Source organism: Heterobasidion irregulare, assembly GCF_000320585.1.
Source record: "Heterobasidion irregulare TC 32-1 unplaced genomic scaffold scaffold_10, whole genome shotgun sequence".
NCBI lineage: Eukaryota > Fungi > Basidiomycota > Agaricomycetes > Russulales > Bondarzewiaceae > Heterobasidion > Heterobasidion irregulare.
The window spans coordinates 1,533,381-1,549,903 of NW_009258206.1; the positions used below are offsets into that span (position 1 = coordinate 1,533,381).

Consider the following 16,523-nt stretch of genomic DNA (forward strand, 5'->3'; position numbering starts at 1 on the left):
CTGTCGCTTGGTGAGATCGGCAAGGAACCTTTGCACTTCGGCAAGTCATTTCGCAAACCATGTTCTTGCAAATCGGAATATCTCATGTGGATGTCGTAGAATCCAACGGCAAATCTAATGCACCCCAGTCAACCACAAATCCTCTCCAATCAGCAGATAATTTTCCAGACCCAGATTTATTCGTCTTCGCATTCCAGGAACTCGACTTGTCTACAGAGGCTTTGCTCTACTCTACGAAGACGGCCCGCGAGGAGGCATGGACGATGGCTTTGACTGCGGCTCTCGGAGAGAAAGGAGAGCTGTATGAAAAGGTCACTTCCAGTCATTTCTTCATTGATAAGGGTTCTGAACGAACATCCGAAGTCAGCTGGCCTCCAAGCAGCTAGTTGGCATGCTCATCATCATCCTTGTCAAGAAGAATCTTCCTGGTCACTTCTCGGATATCAAGTCTAGCATCGTTGGAGCTGGCATCATGGGCCTCATGGTACTCCTCGACTCCTCGTCATTCACTCGATCTTCATTGTGATTCCGTTTTCAGGGTAACAAGGGCGCAGTATCCGTCCGCCTGACTTATCACCCTCCACCGACCGTGGACTCGCCCTCTCCTCTACCCACAGCTCTAACGTTTGTCAATTCTCATCTAGCAGCATTTGAAGAAATGCTGGACAGGCGGAATGCAGACTTTCACGACCTCTCGCGCCGCCTAAGCTTCCCATTAACCCCACAGTACGTCTCTCCTACGCAGAATGGAGTCGGCGCGCTCAGCGTGTATCATTCTGACGTTCTGATTTGGATGGTGAGCGCACTTCGATCTCTTTCTCGTTGATGTTAACAATATGGAGTAACACTCAGGGAGGTCAGTGACGTGACAATGGCCTTCGCACGAAGAATTTGTAACTCATCTAGTCTTGACAGACCTCAATTATCGAATCAATCTTCCTGATGAGGATGTCAGAACAACACTTGTCTCTGAACCCAGTGCAATTTCTACCATGGCATCGTTTGACCAGGTATGTCAAATTGTCCATTATTCCTGACAGAGCTAGAACCACGCCTGCGACAGCTCAGCCAGTCGATGCGTACAAAGAAAGCCTTTAATGGCTTTACCGAACATCCCATCCATTTCGCTCCGTAAGAACCCCTCGGCCATACTGTCCTCCACATCTCACTTAATACCGCTCTCAGAACATACCGATTTAACGCTAGCTTGATGACTGACGGCCTCGGATACGATATGAAGTTGGCTCCTTTCGTGAAAGGGCCATAATGTTTGTGCTCAACCCTAACTAGACGCAAGCCAGCATGGACGGACCGTATCCTTTACATGTCCTCTTCGTTCACCACTGTCGAACAAACTTCGTATACCAGCCATCCGCAGATCACGATGAGCGATCACAAGCCCGTTTCCGCGGATTTTGAAGTCGAGGTATGCATATGTGTACATTTCTATGCATTTTGTGTTCTCTATAATTCTCTTTCATACGATAGATGCCCTTTGTCGATTGTCTGGAGTTAGACTCCACCGCCAACGAACTGTTTACATCCGTTGCAAATCTTGATCTCGAAGACCTCTCTGAAGTTCCGTCAATGAAGCTAGCTGATTCCTCAGTCGACTTCGGCACCGTTTCGTATGTGCAATCTTCTCATCTCAAGTTCTCCACACCGATGTAAATGACAACACTGTTTAGCTACGATCGTGCGGTTACTCGGACACTGAGTCTTCAAAACACAAGCAAGGTAAGGAACGTCGTCCCCATTCGTGGTCTTCATAACATTCACTGCTCATAGATCCCGAGCGCATTCCGGTTTTACTCCCGGGAGCCTTCCCGGCCGACGCGTTTGTCTTTTGTTCATATTCTCACCTTCATCTTCTAACCACAATGCTTGCAGATCCCGGTTGGCTTCGAATTGAGCCAATGACAGTGCGCCTTCGCATGCACTCTTTCGAACCAAATAACTGACTGTCATTGATGCGTCGTAGGGCTTCCTTCTCCCGTCCGAACAAATTGAAATCACGTTCACAGTGCATGTCACCCGCACAACCGCGTTCCAGCTTAACATCCGCGCAGAACACCTGCAGAGCATCTCAATCTTGCACACGCTACTCGGGAAGGACCACTTCGTTTCGTTACACGGACAGTATGGTATAATATTCATTCAAATATCCGGAGTAGCCTTTATTCATTTATTTTGGTTCCTCTAGAGCCAACTTGTTTTGCCACCGCACTATCCATGCTCACACGCCTTCCGGGACCGATCCGTACACTTCAGAGTCCTGCAGATCTTCTTCCGGCCTCGCAGGTACTCAGCGCCCCTCGCGAGATCATGCGGCTCGTGAATTGGCTAATGAGTCACGATATCGAGACAATAGTAAATATTTTCCCCTCGTGATTTGAGCTCACTATCGAGTTAACCATCTTTTGGGCCCCAGAATGAGGTCTTTCTGGTTCCAGGGGATCAGGACCTCATGGCTTCTATACGCGAAGTGCGTCTTCCAATAATGAGATTTCAGTGATATAGTTGACATATGCATCTGACTATATCCAGTGCCTTGACACTAATGCCGAGTTCCCTGAAAGACCAGCTGGAAGTGAGACGAAGGACAGCACATCTCTGCCCACCGAACTCGCACATGCTGTTGCCAACACCTTACTCGCCCTCCTTGAGTCTCTCCCTGAACCTGTTATTCCACCGGCGTTGCATCCACGCTGCACGGCGGCGACAAACCGGGATGAAGCATTCGAGGTGCGTATATCATTCTTGCTATGAGTTCACCGAGCATCCAGCTGACTCCTCGAACAGATTCTCGACGTGCTCCCCGCGGTGTCCGTTAACGTGAGCTCACAATCGTACCCCGTATAGCACATGGTTTCACATCTTTTGGCCATTTGATAGGTGTGGATATCCGTCACCGCGCTGCTACACTTCCTTTCTGCCCACGAACCTCCGCCACCCAACCTTGATAACGCCTTATCCAAGTCATCGACAGCGCCTTCCGTTCCCGTTATGCCTTCTGATCCTTTCGCTGCCGACCTTCGCCCGTCCCGTGCTGCACGCCTCGGTGAGCCTTCGAATCTAACAATCAGTCGAACCTAGGCTAATTCAAAATCTGACCACTCCTACTCCACCTCCCACTCTCAGCGTCCGCATTTGCTCCTGCCCTCTTGCGCTCCCCCTCTTCGGACTCCCATCTGACACAGACCGCAGACCCGGTGTCGCCACTCGCTAAACAGCGTTTCCTAATGTATTTTATCGCCCCGTGATTTATACTTATACATATAGCCTATGGGTCTCATGCATCGTCCATAGCCGTGCCTTTCGGGTCATATGCTTCGCTGCGAATCTGTTCGCAAAGGTGGCATGTTGTGTAAGAAAACCGTTCACTCAATTTATCTGCGGGGCCATAGGCACAACGCACTGGACACCTGGGGGGACTGGATCCATCTAAATTGAGACTAGGTATTCCATTCTTTAACCGCGATCGCATTGGCAACGTTCGTGGCACAATGAAACCCGTTCCAGGTGGTGGACTTCATCACAGGTCTGTGCCCCATTTCTTTTTGTCCGCCGAAGGCGCATTGACACCAAGCCACAGTGATTGTCCACCCTCTCTTGGGTGGCTAAAGCCCACCCGGCGAACGCTTTGGCGGCGCACAATGCACCATTCATGTGTCAGCGACAATAGACTCGCCATATGTGACAGCCACACTCCAGCGCATAAAAGGAGGACAGCGCAGCTCAATCTCTCCACCACCCATTCACCCCATCTATCCACTGCACACACACAGCTACACTCACCTTCGACTCTATCGCTCCTATGGTCCTCGATGGACCTGAAAACCGTCCCGACGTGGCCGCCGCCGGCCACACCGCTCACGAGTTCATCCCGAATCCGCAGACAGGCTCCCAATGCGCCCTGCCCCGCACCCGTCCTCCAGCAGGACAACACCCGAGCAGAGGCACCCATCACGGGAATTGATACAGCCCAATTACGGAGCTGGCGGCGCACGAGGGAGCGAGGAAGCGGCCACAGCGGCGTGCGCTGCTCCGACGGTACGCACACTCTTGCTGTTCCTCCGTTCTTCGGTCGGCGCGGCGGCTTACCGGGCGATGCGTGCGCTAGGCATCTTATCTCTTCGATGCGTGTGTCTGAAGGCCGGACGCTGCATACATAGAGATGTCTCTGCCTTCATCAGGCGCGCAGCCACGGCGCCGGTACAAGTAGCGCCCGAGAGCGTCGCCAGCCAGGGCCGTTCGTCGCGCGCTGTGCCACGAGACGGTATCGAGGTACGTCGGTTCCAAGTGTCCATCTGCGCCGCGCTGACATGCCCCGCCGTCCCTCTCCAGTGCAGACGGCTTTTCGAACGTCGCCACCCGCTCTCGAGATCCAAACGTAGTCGCGCGATACCACGCGGGGCGCGGCGCTCCCGCGCGCGGCGCCGGGGATCCCAGGCAGATGGACCTTGTACGCGTTCCATGCCTCGATATCAACCCGCGCCGCGCGCCGTCGCCGTTCTCGGGTGCCGGAGCACGCAGGCAACGCGATCTCAGATATCATCTGAATGGCGGCGACGGCGACGTGCCCTCGCACGGCCCCAGGCCCGCGCACGCCCAGATGATGCCACACGCCGCACCGGGGCGCCGTTAGATCATGAGAGGATCCGGGGCCCGCAGTCCCGCCGAACTCAGTCAGTCTCGCGCGCATGGAGCGTGCACATACATCGGCTTCGTCGACACGCAGCGCCGTCCTTCGAAGCGTGCGCACCGCGCCCGTGCTCGTCTTTTGACGGGATGAACAGATCGATGAGGTCGTTCGCGCTATGGAGGGGCGCGGATGGCACAGGCAGAAACACATTTAGGAAGGCGAGATATTATACGGAGGGGGGATACTGTTTACAGCCCGCTGGGCTCAGCTTGATATCACACTGTTGATCCACATTCTACGCGTGTCTGTACTTTGTACCGATGGGAATGGACACGATTGTTCAATGGTGTATTGCACACTTTACACGACCTGACGGACGAACTGGCAGGAGTGAGGCTTGCAGTTGCATCTTCGATAATAAACAACGCCGTGTAATGCGCACGCCTGGTCGCACCGGCTAGATCTTGAATCATCCAGATCCCACATCCAGATTTTACAATGCAGCATAGAGGCCCAATGATCGCAAGACAATAATTTGCGCAGCGAACAACAACACGCGTGAGTACAACGAACTACAATTACACCCCCTCTCCGCCTGCGCTCGCGGCTTCTGCCTCGGCTGTGCCTGCATGCATGCCGGCAATCAAGTCCAGGTGAACACTTCCGCCATCGACAAGACGCGACGCGACGCGCGTTCGTGATTACACGGGGATGACGATGGATTGGGTTAGGGGGTCGTGGATCGGGGTACAGATGCCGAGCGATAGCAGGATCGGCTTCAGCTTTCTTTGCGGAGACGTGGAGAGCAATGAGCATTTGCATTTGAGAGGGAGAGATTGAACGCCAGGTCGGGAACTTGATGGATGGTGGAATGCGATATGGAATAAGTTACTGGGGGGAGACAGTCCCCGTCTGCGATGATTGTATGCTGTGAGAACCGAGAGTATCGTATACAGGGAGAAGGCGGGGCGCTTACGCTGGCGCCCGAGGCGATGGGCACAGACCGCGGGGGCGACGAGGAGACGGCGACAGACGAGCGGGCGATGGCCGCAAGGTCGACAACTACACGACGGCACAGACAACACATGTAAACCAGACGGCTACTTATCAGAGATCGATGCCTCGAGGACATCGCGAGGAAGAACGCACCGCCGTCCTTGAGGGCATTCTTGCGGACCTTGAGGGCATTCTCGCGGTCCTCCTCCGTGACGCTGCTCGTGCGGCGCTCGGCGTTCTTCTTGTCTCTGCCGCGCGCGCCTGCCGGCAGACGGAAGGAGCACGGACGAGCGGTGAGCGCACGTCGAGTGCGTGGTGGGGGCGAACGCACCTTCCCCGTCGCGGGGCTCCGATTCCTCGTCGTCGGCGCCCTCGCGCTCGAAGCGCGCCTCGTCGTTGAGCGCGCCCCAGTTGTGCGCGCCCGCGCCGCCCTTGCGGAGGCCGGTGTCGAGGCCGTTGCGGGCCTCGGAGCGGTCCTTGAGGAGCGCGCGGGGCGACACGGCGCGTTCTGTGCGGGTCATGCTGGGGCGACTTTCTCTCGAATAGGGGGGTCGGGCAAGGCAAGGCCAAGATGCGATAAATGCGGGTTCGAGGGCGGTTGGGGAGATGGGGCTGGAGATGGGTTGGTGGATGTGCTGCGCGAAGAGAAAAGGGAAGCGGTGGGGAGGGTGGGGAGATGGGGAGCGGGCGGTGGAGGTTTATATGTCGAATGTGGGGGGCGTGACCCCTACGACCTCGAGCGGCTCGCGTGATCGATGTTCTCCCCCACTCGGACTGGAAGGCTCGAGGCGTGGCCCAAGCCAGAGCTCTGTAACCATCTCGTCACGCGCTCTGGCCCGCGGTTCTTGTTCTGTCCCCTCCACTGGCGTTCGGGCGACGGTGAGGTCGTTGCATGCGCGTGGCCGTTGTTCGTGCCGGTTTGTTGTTCTGCTCAAGTGCGTGCGCGAGTCTGCAGTGCGTAGTACGTCATGTGAAGGCACTAAAATGCGGGGAAACGTGGGAAGGTGATATCACGCAGACCCCCGACACCCTCTCCCGTTCCACCCGGCTGCTTGCCATCGTCCCCATCTGCCTTTGTTGATTTTCCAGAACCCACGTTCCATCCGCAGCATGCAAATCAGAACCGTGCCCAGAGGAGACGTGCTCTGCTCGCTGAGCGCTGAGCCTGGGCGTCGCCCACTGCCCCCATGAGCCATTTTCGTTCAGATGGGACCATGACATCTGAAGGGAAGTACTGTGCCGAGACATCAGCTGCATCTGCGCCCTTCTCCACTCCCAAAGGGCTTGCCCGACTTGGTGCACGCTATATATGACCCTCGCGCCAGAGTCTCCGGGGGGCAGAGGACTAGAGCCGTGCGTGCGCGCCGCCGCGCTCACCCGCTCGCCGCAGAGATCTGCTGCATCGAGTGTCTCGCGCGTTCCAAAACATTCGACCGACGTCTCTTTATCGATCGCTCGGGGTCGGACGCCGCAGCGGCACAGCGCGAGAACGAACCGCGAGCCCGAGCCCACATTCCAGCACCTTCGAGCAATCTTACATAATGGCCTCTCCCGCGGCCCTACATCTGAGCGTCCGACCGCGCCGAGTGTCGACCGCACAAACCACCCTACACACACACACGCGCGCGCGCGTTCTCTGGGCTTCCGATATCTATCAGCTGTCGTTGAACGAGCGAACGATACCGCACGATGGCCGCGACGCAAGAGCAGGAAAAGCAGCAGCAGCAGCAGCAGGGAAAGCAAGAACGCCCGATGACATACTTCGACATCGCGATCGGCGACCGCCCGCTCGGACGCGTCGTCTTTTCGCTCTACAGCGACCTCGTGCCGAAGACGGCGGAGAACTTCCGTGCGTCGTTACTTCTGTGTTTCCCACTTTCTTGCTCGGTCGGTCGGCGCTGATGCTTGTTTGTTTTTTTGGGTTGGTGTGTGTGCGTGCGGCAGGCGCGCTGTGCACGGGCGAGAAGGGCACGGGCGCGGCGGGGAAGCCGCTGTGGTTCAAGGGCTCCGGGTTCCACCGCGTGATCAAAAAGTGCGTGCCCATCCATCCGCGCGGGGGGGGCCCGAGGATCCAGTAGCTGACGCGCGCGCGCTGCGGCAGGTTCATGATCCAGGGCGGCGATTTCACGGCTGGGAACGGTGCGTAGCGCGTTTCTGCCGCTGATGCTGATGCTGATGATGGTGGTGCGGATGGTGGTGGTGCGGATGGTGGGGGATCGGCGGGTACGACGCGCAGGCACGGGCGGCGAGTCGATCTACGGCGAGAAGTTCGCGGACGAGGCGTTCCCCGTTAAGCACGAGAAGCCGTTCCTGCTCTCCATGGTGCGTCCCCCCCTTCCCCACGGCGTCTCGCCCGCGCGCACGAAGTCTGGTGTGCTGAGCGGAACGAAACGGGGCGCGCGCAGGCGAACGCGGGGAAGGACACGAACGGCTCGCAGTTCTTCATCACGTGCGTGCCGACGCCGCACCTCGACGGGAAGCACGTCGTCTTCGGCGAGGTCATCCGCGGCAAGTCGATCGGTGCGTCGCGTTCGTCCTCCCCCGTGAACGTCTTTCGGACGGCGGTCCCGTCAACGCGATCTGACCGCGCGCGCTATAGTCCGCGAAGTCGAGAACTACCCCACCGCGTCGGGCGACGTGCCCACGACGCCGATCACCATCACAGACTGCGGCGTCCTCCCGCCCGACGACCCCTCCCTAACGCCGAGCGGCGCGGCGCCCGACGGCGACCGGTACGAGGACTACCCCGACGACGACGACAGCGACGTGCAGGACCCCGCGGTCGCGCTGCGCATCGCGCGGGAGCTCCGCGAGGTCGGCAACGCGCTCTGGAAGGCGGGCGACGCGGCGCGCGCGCTCGCCAAGTGGCAGAAGGCGCTGCGCTACCTCGACGTGCACCCGGTGCTGCCGGAGGACGCGCCGGAGGAGGTGCGCGAGGGCCACGCGGCGCTGCGTGCGCCGCTCCTGCTGAACTCGGCGCTCGCGGCGCTCAAGGCGCCCGGGGCGCCCGGGGAGAACGCGCAGACTGCGCTCCGGGCGACGGAGCGCGCGCTGGCACTGAGCCTGAGCGACGCGGATCGCGGTGCGTGAATTATTGCGTGCGTGGTTCGAGTAGAGCCGTCGGTGGCTGACCGTGTGCGTGCGGTGCGACACACAGCAAAGGCGCTGTACCGCCGCGGACTCGCGTTTGGGGTTGTGAAGGAGGACGAGGAGGCGGAGGAGGCGCTCGCGGAGGCGAGCCGGCTGGCGAGGGACGACGCGGCGATCGCGGGGGAGCTGGAGCGGGTGCGGCAGCGCAAGAAGGAGAGGCGGGACAAGCAGAAGAAGGCGTTCAAGAAGATGTTTGGGTGAACGCGGGTAGCGTAGCAGCTGTGTATTAGCGACGTGGCGAGGAATGTGTAACGGATTGCGGCGGCTGCTTAAGTGATGTGTGGAGTTGCTCCCGCCCAGCCTGGCTGATGCAGGCTTCTCCGACAAGCCCCGGGCACCGCCCAGCAGCCTCTGCCCCAGACACAAACCCGCCCGTCAAGCTCAAGAGGGGCTCCGTCGCTTGCAAAAGGTCCGTCCCTCCCAGCACACACACGCCGCACACGCCGCACACGCCCTCCAACGCCCTCCAGATGCCGCCGCCTCCGCAGCAAGTGCACCCACGAGAACGCCGTCCCGCCCTGCGCGAGCTGCAGAGACGCAGGCGCCGCCGTCGCGGCCGAGTGGTGCGTGCCCGGCTCCGCGATCCCAGACTGTGCCGCGTGCTGAGGGGAACGGACGCAGCGTGTTCCCGAGGCGGGGCGAGGACGCCTCCGACCGCGAGGCGAGTGGCTCCCCGCGCAGTGCCGCCCCGCGCTTTTTTGTCTGCCCGAACGCTCATCTCATCGCGCAGTTCCGCCGGAAAAGGCTCAAGCTCGCAGACAGGCCCGAGCGCCAGGCTGGCTCCAGGTGCGCCGTGCTCGATCCTCCGCCCCCGCCCCCCGCTCCGTCTCACCACACCGCTCCCCAAGTCTCCTCCTCGTCCCGAAGACAGAGTCCGGGTATGCGCCAACCTCGCCTTCGTGTCTCATTCTTGACCGTTGTCGTCCCAGCTCGCCCACCGCCCTCGCAGCCGCCCCCGACGACAGGGACCGGTGGTCCCTCCTGCCGCCCTACGAAGAAGTCGTCGAGGGATGCAACGTCCTCGTCAAGTCCTATTTCCAGCTAGGCCCGTGCCCCTTTCCTTCCTTCCTTCCTCGCCCGCCCGTCCATCTCGCATTCTTACGCGCCCGTCCCCAGGCTTCATCCCAAAAGCGATGTTCCTCGAACGCCTGGCCACCGACCGCGCGTCCGTATCCGTCTTTCTGCTCCTCGCCATCCTCAGCCTCTCCGCCCGCTTCACGCCCTGCCTCGCAACGCGCTACGGCGACCCCGTCCGCGCTACGGAGCACTTCATGCGGCAGGCCGCGAGCCTCGTCCCGGACGAGATGTACAGGCCCAGCCTCGAGCGGACGCAGGGTTTCGTACGTGCTCCCCGCTCTGCCGTCCACGGACCGCCTTCTGACCGTCCGCAGTTTCTCCTCAGTGTCACGGAGTGGGGCCACGGGGACCGCGATCGGAGCTTCGTGCGTCGTCGTTCAGTCGCAACTATCATCGTATATTCAACGTAGCATTCGTTAGATGCATATGGGCATCGCCGTGCGGAGTAAGCCTCGCATGTTCTCCGCCGCCCTCGCACGGACTGACGGCGAGTGCTCACAGTGGCCGGCCTTCTTCGATTGCATCGAGAGGAGACCTACCGCCTCCCGCCAGACGCCTCGGCAGAGGACGTCATCGCCTCCGAAGTCGCCAGACGCACATTCTGGATGATAGCCAGTGAGCGCGACCTTCACCTTCGCCCTCGCCCTCCTTTCCCTCCCCGCACTGACGCCCGCCCCGAAACCCGCAGGCCAAGACAACCTCCAATCCGCAATGAACACGCCCGCCCCGTACTCGCTGCGCGACATCAGCGCCCTCCTCCCGTGCGACGAGCAAGACTTCGCCTTCGGCACCGCCCCGCGCGTGCGCGCAGCCCTCGCGGGCACCGCCGCCGCGCGCGCGGCGCCCGCGCTCGTGGGCACGCCCTCGCGCTCGCTGTTCGCGGTGCTCATACAGGCGCACAACCTCTGGGGCCAGGTCGCGCGGCGCGCGTGCCAGTGGGAGAGCGACCTCCCCGAGCGCGCGGGGGAGCGCGCGCGGCGCGACGACCTCGGGAGCCAGTGCGTCGCGCCGTGGGACGCGGAGAGCGAGTACGCGGGCCTGAAGCGCGCGCTGAGCGACTGGGAGCGGGGGTTGCCGGAGCGGCATCGGTGGTCGATACGGAATCTGCGCGGGTATAGGGCGGAGTCGCTTGATTTGGTGCGTGGGCCGCGCGCGGCTTGCTTGCGTTGCGTGCGGCGTTGAACGTCCCGGGGTGTTTTTGTTTGCAGGCGTACCTCGCGATCGTCATGGTCCTGCGGCTGAGCAACATCGTCATGCGGCGCATCTACCTCCCGTGCGTAGCCTCCCGTCCTCGCCTCACCCGTCCTTCGCACTTCGCTCAAGCTGACGCGCGCCGTCGCGATCGTGGGCGGCCACGGCACAGGTTCATAGCCTCCGCGGTCAAGATCTCCGAGGCGCCCTGGCAGGAGTCCGAGGACCCCACGTGGGCGGCGGTGCCGGCGCACTTCTGGGAAGACATGGCGAGCGAGCTGTTCTCGGACGTGTGCGTCTTGTACGAGCAGATCGACGCGTACTTCCCGCTCCGCTCGAACGGGTTCCCGCCCATCATCGTGAGCGCCGCCCCCCCCTCCCTCTCTCTTCCAGCGTGGTCAGGCGCCTGATCGCAGGATGCTCGATGCCAGGTCTTTTGCGTGTATATATGCGGCTCGCTCGCGTCGTACCTGTGGAAGTGGCCCCAGCGTCAGTCGCGCGCACCTCCCTCGGACTCTCGCGCGATGTTCTGACCCCTTCGCGCCCCCGTGACGCTTACAACACGCGCTCAGTGTGCCCCGCGATCGCGCCGCGCGCGGAGAAGATCCTGCAGCGCACGTTGAGCGTGCTCACGGACCTGCAGCACGCGTGGCCCAAGGCAAGGATATGGCAGGCCTCGCTGCGCAACGCCGCCGTCGGCCTGCCCGAATCGTCGTCGTCGCCGCCGGGCCTGCACGATCGGCCGCTCGGGGTCAAGGCGTCCGATTCGCCGCTGGCGTGGGCGGCTCCCGGTACCGTTCCCGTGAGCATCCATTTCGTGTTTTCTGTGGTGGCCATGCGACGATGGTGACGACGACGGGGGTGTTTTTTGGGGTGTTTTTTTTTTCATCAAACAATGATGGCGGCAGCGGCAGTCGGGCGGCCACTTGCATGCCATGAACGAGCCGTTCCTGCCCCCGCGGCGCTACGCGTATGACGGCGCCGGCGGCGAGCAGGAGGCCGCGCCGTCCGCGTCGTCTGCGCCTGCGCTCGCGAGCCCCACTGGCTCCGGAGCGGCTGCGCCACCGCCCCCGCCGAACGGTATGCTGTACGAGCTGGCGGAGATCGCGACGGAGGGGCATGCGCGCCATTCGGGGCAGTCTGTGCTTGGGCACTCGCAGCCGCAGTCGCAGTCGCAGGCGCAGTCGCAGTCGCATTCACACTTGCATTCGCATTCGCATTCACATTCGCATTTGGAGTCGCATTCGCATCGGCATCTGCACGCACAGCCTCAGCTGGAGCCTCTCGCGCATGCGTACTCCCAACAACAACGACAACAACAACCCCTCGCGCAGCCTTCGCACCGCCATCCCCATCCTCAGCAGCAGCAGCCCCACCTCCCCGCAGACGCGTACTACCGACTCGATGCGCTCTCGCTCCCGCCACCGCCGCCGCCACAGCAACAGCAGCAACAGCAGCTCATGCACGCGGACGGCGCCGCGAGCGCGGCGACGTTCTCGTCGGATTCGTTCGGGATCGCGTGGAATGCGTTCTTGGAGAGCGATGGGATGCCGATGGGGTGTGGGCCGGAGGGGATGCTGCCGCCCGAGTGGGGCGTATAGGAGTGTATAGGTTTTTTCCCCTTTCTTGCCTTCTTTCTTTTTTGTCGGTTGGCCGGAGTTCGAAGTTCGAAGTTCGGTTGCGCGCGCGTATGTGTTGCTGTAGTGCTGTATTGTCGTCGACTCGTCGGCTTTGTTCTGTTGTGCTATATCGCTGCTGTACCTTGGAGATCTGCGCTCTGTCAAATCATCATAGGCCCGTCCGAAATAAGTTTATCATTTGTGAGTAAGTTTTCCCTCTCTCTTTCTCGGAGGGCTCTCCTCTGTCTCTCAGCAGAGTGGAATTAACGGGGTGTGGAAAGACCTCGACAAGCAAGGGAAACGTCGACAAATCTGGGAACCGTGGTTGACTCGGGTCGACCAGATCACAAGCGGGTGGTCAAGGGACTCAAGTCAGCTTTAAGCAGAGACCTATCTATTCACTGCTACACTCGCTCCCCACGGACCCAGGATTCTCAGACATCCGGCCGCTGCAAGCAAGTGGACACTGCATTTTTGCGCGTCGTAGTTAGTAAGATGACCTTGCGTTCTTTTTTTCCATCTTGACGTTCTCCAAGACATCTCCAAGTAAGTTCTGTCGTTACCACGGCCTTCCTGGCACTGTTCTGTACCATTTGGCCTTGGATGGTGACTGCGAGAATATATGCATGATGTTCACACGTCACACCCGGCGGACCCAAGGCCCCGCACTGCTACAAAAGTCTCTCTCGCCAATCGATTGTCCTTCACCTGCGATTTTCATCTTCCCTAGGTGCGTGTTTTATTTTGCATGCTCTAGATCTAATATGCGACCCGTTGAAGCCTGCACCTTTTCCAGTGACCATGAGCAGCGAATGGCACCGGTGGGAGCAAGTGACGAAGTATGTGTCCAGCGGGCACAAGCTCTATCGTTCCTCTACTCCAAACTATGCCGGTCTCGACCTCAGCCAGAACCTTACTCCGACCGCCGTGGAGTTCCTCACAGACAAAGGCATCGACAGCATCATCAGCTTCAACCAATATTCATACACCGACGACGAGAGGAAGTTGTTGGCGGATGCGAAGATCAGCTACCTCCACGTCCCGGTCGCCGATTTCAACGCCCCTACTCTCGAGCAGCTAGAGAGCGCCATCACGTTTTTTAACGACGCGGCACATAAATCTACGCTGGTCCATTGCGGTTACGGGCATGGCAGGAGTGGGACCGGCGTGACAGGTCTTCAGTTGAACGCTACGAGGGGAGAGAACCCTCCTGAGGCCGATTGGAAGGCTGTAAACCATGTCGAGAGCCCGACGCAGATAGCTGTGCTCAGAACGCTCAGAGACAAGCTCAAGGAGTCCTGAGACGGGTCAGTAACACATCCTCAAGCTTCAGGTGTGATTGTGTCGTCTGCGTACCGTTCCCGAGATACTTACTCGACACAAACGGTGGTAGGTTTCACGCAAGTATTCGCGTCAATTCTTCGCGTTGATGATACATAGATTTCTTGCTTACTGGCGGTACTGGATGACCTCACGCACTCAGTACTTGTCTTCTATGAACGGTGTGTTGAGATGCCAAGGTGATTTGTTGAATGGCTCATCCATGAGCGCTATTTGGAGATGTTCGATGTACTAGTATATGTACCTGTCCCCGCATATGGCACGCCTCTCAAGTTGTTCTGTAGATACCGTGGTGTACACCGGTATGAATCCTTGTGTGTTCATCGATTGATCGTCCAAATGCGGCTTTGATGCGATAGCGGCCCACTTGCGATACAAGATATCTCTTTAATGCTGTCAACTACGCACACCTCCATCATTCCATCTTGCGAGGGCACCGTGAGCGAATCACAGCTCCTGCTTCTTCTCGGCCTCATCGCTGACGATCGCCCCTCCAAACACCTCCAGGGCCTTCAAGCGCTCTGTCAGCGTCGGATGCGAGTGGTGGTACGCCGAGTACAGCCAGTCGACCCAGACAGTCGATAGGTTTTCCACATGCAGCGCGATCAGCGCGCGGCCGAGGCGCGCGCCCATGTCCGCCATGTCGTCTGATTTGAGCTGCGTGCGGAGCTCGCATGCGAAGCGGTCGGCCTGGTATTCGAACCGCCGGGAGACGGCGTTGAGAGCCATGCTGACGACCGCCTCGAGCGGGGTGAGGACCATCTGCGGGCGGATGAGGTGAGTCGTGGTGGAGAGAGGGAGAGGGAAGGATACTCACCTGGAAAAGGAGGAAGGCGATGATCGGGGGCGGGTTGGCGGCAACGTCGGCTGGGAAACCGAACGAGCGGAGGAGAGGTGGCGCATGGAGGAAGGCGGGGAATAGAGCGAGGATGGAGAAGATGTGGATTTGAGAGATCAGGAGGAGCTTTGTAGGGTGATAGTAGAACCAATGGCCAAGTTCATGTGCTGCGAAGACCAATCAGACGATAAGCACAGGGGGGTGTGGCATGAACTAACCGAGGACAGCTTCTACCTCCTCAGCCTTGGACTGTTTGATGAGGGTGTCGAAAATGACGATGTGCTTACTCTAGAATGATTTCAGAAGACGTCATACTTTCTTAATCAGAATGCGCACCCAAGGTAGACCGAAAAAGTATGCATTGCTATGCGAACTACGCTTCGAGCCGTCGATTTCGTAGAGGTGCTTGAGAGGGAACTTCAGCTTGCTCGCGAGGCCCTCAATGCGGTTACGGAGGTCGCCTTCAGCAAGCGGAGAGAGCTTGTTGAAGAGAGGCTGGATAACAGTCGGGTAGATGATGACCATGAGAAGTTGGAAGCCGAGCCTTTACACAAGTTGGGAGTCAACATGGATATGAGTTTGAGGGCCTTGTGAATCGAAGACGATCGCAAAAACGTACAGAAGTGCCATGAGCCAAGGAACGAATCGGTCGCCAGCCCACTCGAAGACGTATAGAAATGCGGCCAGCAAGGGTGCACCGAGGACGAATCCGATTGCCCAACCTTTGAGCATATCGGCGACGTACAAACCCGGAGTGGTCTTGTTGAAGCCGTGTTTTTCTTCGAGGACGAACGTTTGGTAAAGCCCCAATGGCAGAGTAGGAATCATCGACGTCAAGGTCAAAACAACCACGAAGACGATGGATTGGGAAATCTATATTGAACGCCACGCTTTCATGAGCGACCCAATCCGGAGTGTTGATCCATTCGCCCAAAGCCAGAGTACGCCCTTGTACCCGAAAGATCGCATGAACAGAGATGACTGACCTGGTATTCAGGCCCGTATCCAAACTTTTGTATAGCCTGCCCAGCGAAACTCCACGCCCAGGGATAATACAACGCGGATTGGATCTGAACAGTATCCAGTATTTGCCTATACAGACCAGCGATGAGAGAGAACTTTGCTTTATCCTTTCCATATTCTTGAGATTTCTCGAAGACCCCAGGCTTGAAATGATTAGCGAGGAGTGCTGGTGGCGAAAGCTTTGAATATAAAGGGTATTGGCGCAAGCTTCATTTTTTGGTCAGGTTGTACAGTTGCGGGAAGACAGATAAGATGGCGCACAGAAGGTATGATTCGAACAGACAAATGCCCCAACTCGATAATTGTACATAGAACTTCCAGTCGATAGGATCAACTGCTACAAATGCCAAATGACGCTGCAGCGTCGCAAGCTGCGCGTGAAGAAATTCCATTCCTGTGCCCTAGAGTCTCAAAATCGTTAGGTTTTGATGTCTATGAGTGCTCGATATGTCAGAGAGACGAGGACGACGGAGGCGGGACAAGAAACCGTGAAGGCGCCTGCTAGCCACGGACGACGTGTCCGCATCACGTGGCTGCTGTGAGCTGACACCGTTCCCACGATGTGGCACTGTCCGGCACGTTCCGCTGCGGCAAAGAGGAAAGCGACGATTGGCCCGCAAGACTCCGAATCTCCGCTTGAAAT

At 58.9% G+C, this 16,523-nt stretch overlaps 8 protein-coding genes across 8 annotated transcripts; 6 read left to right on the plus strand and 2 right to left on the minus strand.

Moving 5' to 3' along the window:
• Positions 1-59: 59 nt before the first annotated feature.
• Positions 60-3,263, plus strand: HETIRDRAFT_105366 (uncharacterized protein; the record flags this gene model as incomplete). The annotated part of the gene is made up of 18 exons (XM_009552717.1): positions 60-311; positions 368-484; positions 539-821; positions 916-1,010; positions 1,064-1,131; positions 1,186-1,239; positions 1,291-1,426; positions 1,489-1,628; positions 1,689-1,737; positions 1,789-1,837; positions 1,891-1,922; positions 1,982-2,144; positions 2,204-2,370; positions 2,432-2,485; positions 2,548-2,745; positions 2,803-2,835; positions 2,896-3,061; positions 3,142-3,263. The coding sequence occupies 18 exons, from the start codon at positions 60-62 to the stop codon at positions 3,261-3,263; spliced, it is 2,178 nt and encodes a 725-aa protein (XP_009551012.1).
• A 564-nt stretch (positions 3,264-3,827) lies between these two features.
• On the plus strand, positions 3,828-4,648 carry HETIRDRAFT_454793 (uncharacterized protein; the record flags this gene model as incomplete). The annotated part of the gene is made up of 3 exons (XM_009552718.1): positions 3,828-4,114; positions 4,176-4,279; positions 4,353-4,648. The coding sequence occupies 3 exons, from the start codon at positions 3,828-3,830 to the stop codon at positions 4,646-4,648; spliced, it is 687 nt and encodes a 228-aa protein (XP_009551013.1).
• Positions 4,649-5,663: 1,015 nt separating this feature from the next.
• On the minus strand, positions 5,664-6,162 carry HETIRDRAFT_243856 (uncharacterized protein; the record flags this gene model as incomplete). Its single annotated transcript, XM_009552719.1, has 3 exons — positions 5,664-5,707; positions 5,795-5,856; positions 5,915-6,162. Coding segments are annotated over 3 exons (354 nt in total), but the record flags the coding sequence as incomplete, so codon positions are not given.
• A 1,219-nt stretch (positions 6,163-7,381) lies between these two features.
• HETIRDRAFT_239579 (uncharacterized protein) lies at positions 7,382-8,986 on the plus strand (the record flags this gene model as incomplete). Its single annotated transcript, XM_009552720.1, has 7 exons — positions 7,382-7,490; positions 7,586-7,673; positions 7,743-7,780; positions 7,878-7,963; positions 8,047-8,161; positions 8,241-8,723; positions 8,799-8,986. Coding segments are annotated over 7 exons (1,107 nt in total), but the record flags the coding sequence as incomplete, so codon positions are not given.
• A 920-nt stretch (positions 8,987-9,906) lies between these two features.
• Positions 9,907-11,780, plus strand: HETIRDRAFT_245330 (uncharacterized protein; the record flags this gene model as incomplete). The annotated part of the gene is made up of 9 exons (XM_009552721.1): positions 9,907-10,131; positions 10,183-10,233; positions 10,289-10,313; positions 10,370-10,483; positions 10,557-11,005; positions 11,077-11,145; positions 11,254-11,418; positions 11,491-11,548; positions 11,632-11,780. Coding segments are annotated over 9 exons (1,305 nt in total), but the record flags the coding sequence as incomplete, so codon positions are not given.
• HETIRDRAFT_460668 (uncharacterized protein) lies at positions 11,335-12,846 on the plus strand. The gene is made up of 4 exons (XM_009552722.1): positions 11,335-11,418; positions 11,491-11,548; positions 11,632-11,861; positions 11,968-12,846. The coding sequence occupies exon 4, from the start codon at positions 11,995-11,997 to the stop codon at positions 12,658-12,660; it is 666 nt and encodes a 221-aa protein (XP_009551017.1). The 5' UTR covers positions 11,335-11,418; positions 11,491-11,548; positions 11,632-11,861; positions 11,968-11,994; the 3' UTR covers positions 12,661-12,846.
• A 633-nt stretch (positions 12,847-13,479) lies between these two features.
• HETIRDRAFT_105362 (uncharacterized protein) lies at positions 13,480-13,980 on the plus strand (the record flags this gene model as incomplete). Its single annotated transcript, XM_009552723.1, has 1 exon — positions 13,480-13,980. One exon carries the CDS (start codon positions 13,480-13,482, stop codon positions 13,978-13,980), a length of 501 nt encoding a protein of 166 aa, XP_009551018.1.
• Positions 13,981-14,348: 368 nt separating this feature from the next.
• On the minus strand, positions 14,349-16,371 carry HETIRDRAFT_65363 (Metallo peptidase M48). Its single transcript, XM_009552218.1, has 7 exons — positions 16,142-16,371; positions 15,844-16,087; positions 15,477-15,730; positions 15,194-15,401; positions 15,076-15,145; positions 14,837-15,024; positions 14,349-14,781 (listed from the first exon to the last, which is right to left on the minus strand). The coding sequence occupies exons 1-7, from the start codon at positions 16,270-16,272 to the stop codon at positions 14,467-14,469; spliced, it is 1,410 nt and encodes a 469-aa protein (XP_009550513.1). The 5' UTR covers positions 16,273-16,371; the 3' UTR covers positions 14,349-14,466.
• Between the last annotated feature and the right edge of the window lie 152 nt (positions 16,372-16,523).

Coding starts and splice junctions, on each gene's coding strand:
- HETIRDRAFT_460668 (XM_009552722.1), top strand. CDS start 11,995: ATGAACGAGCCGTTCCTGCCCCCGCGGCGCTACGCGTATGACGGCGCC.
- HETIRDRAFT_65363 (XM_009552218.1), bottom strand. CDS start 16,272: ATGGAATTTCTTCACGCGCAGCTTGCGACGCTGCAGCGTCATTTGGCA. Junction 15,731..15,843: donor GATACGGGCCTGAATACCAG/GTCAGTCATCTC, acceptor CGTTCAATATAG/ATTTCCCAATCCATCGTCTT. Junction 15,025..15,075: donor GGAGGTAGAAGCTGTCCTCG/GTTAGTTCATGC, acceptor TGGTCTTCGCAG/CACATGAACTTGGCCATTGG.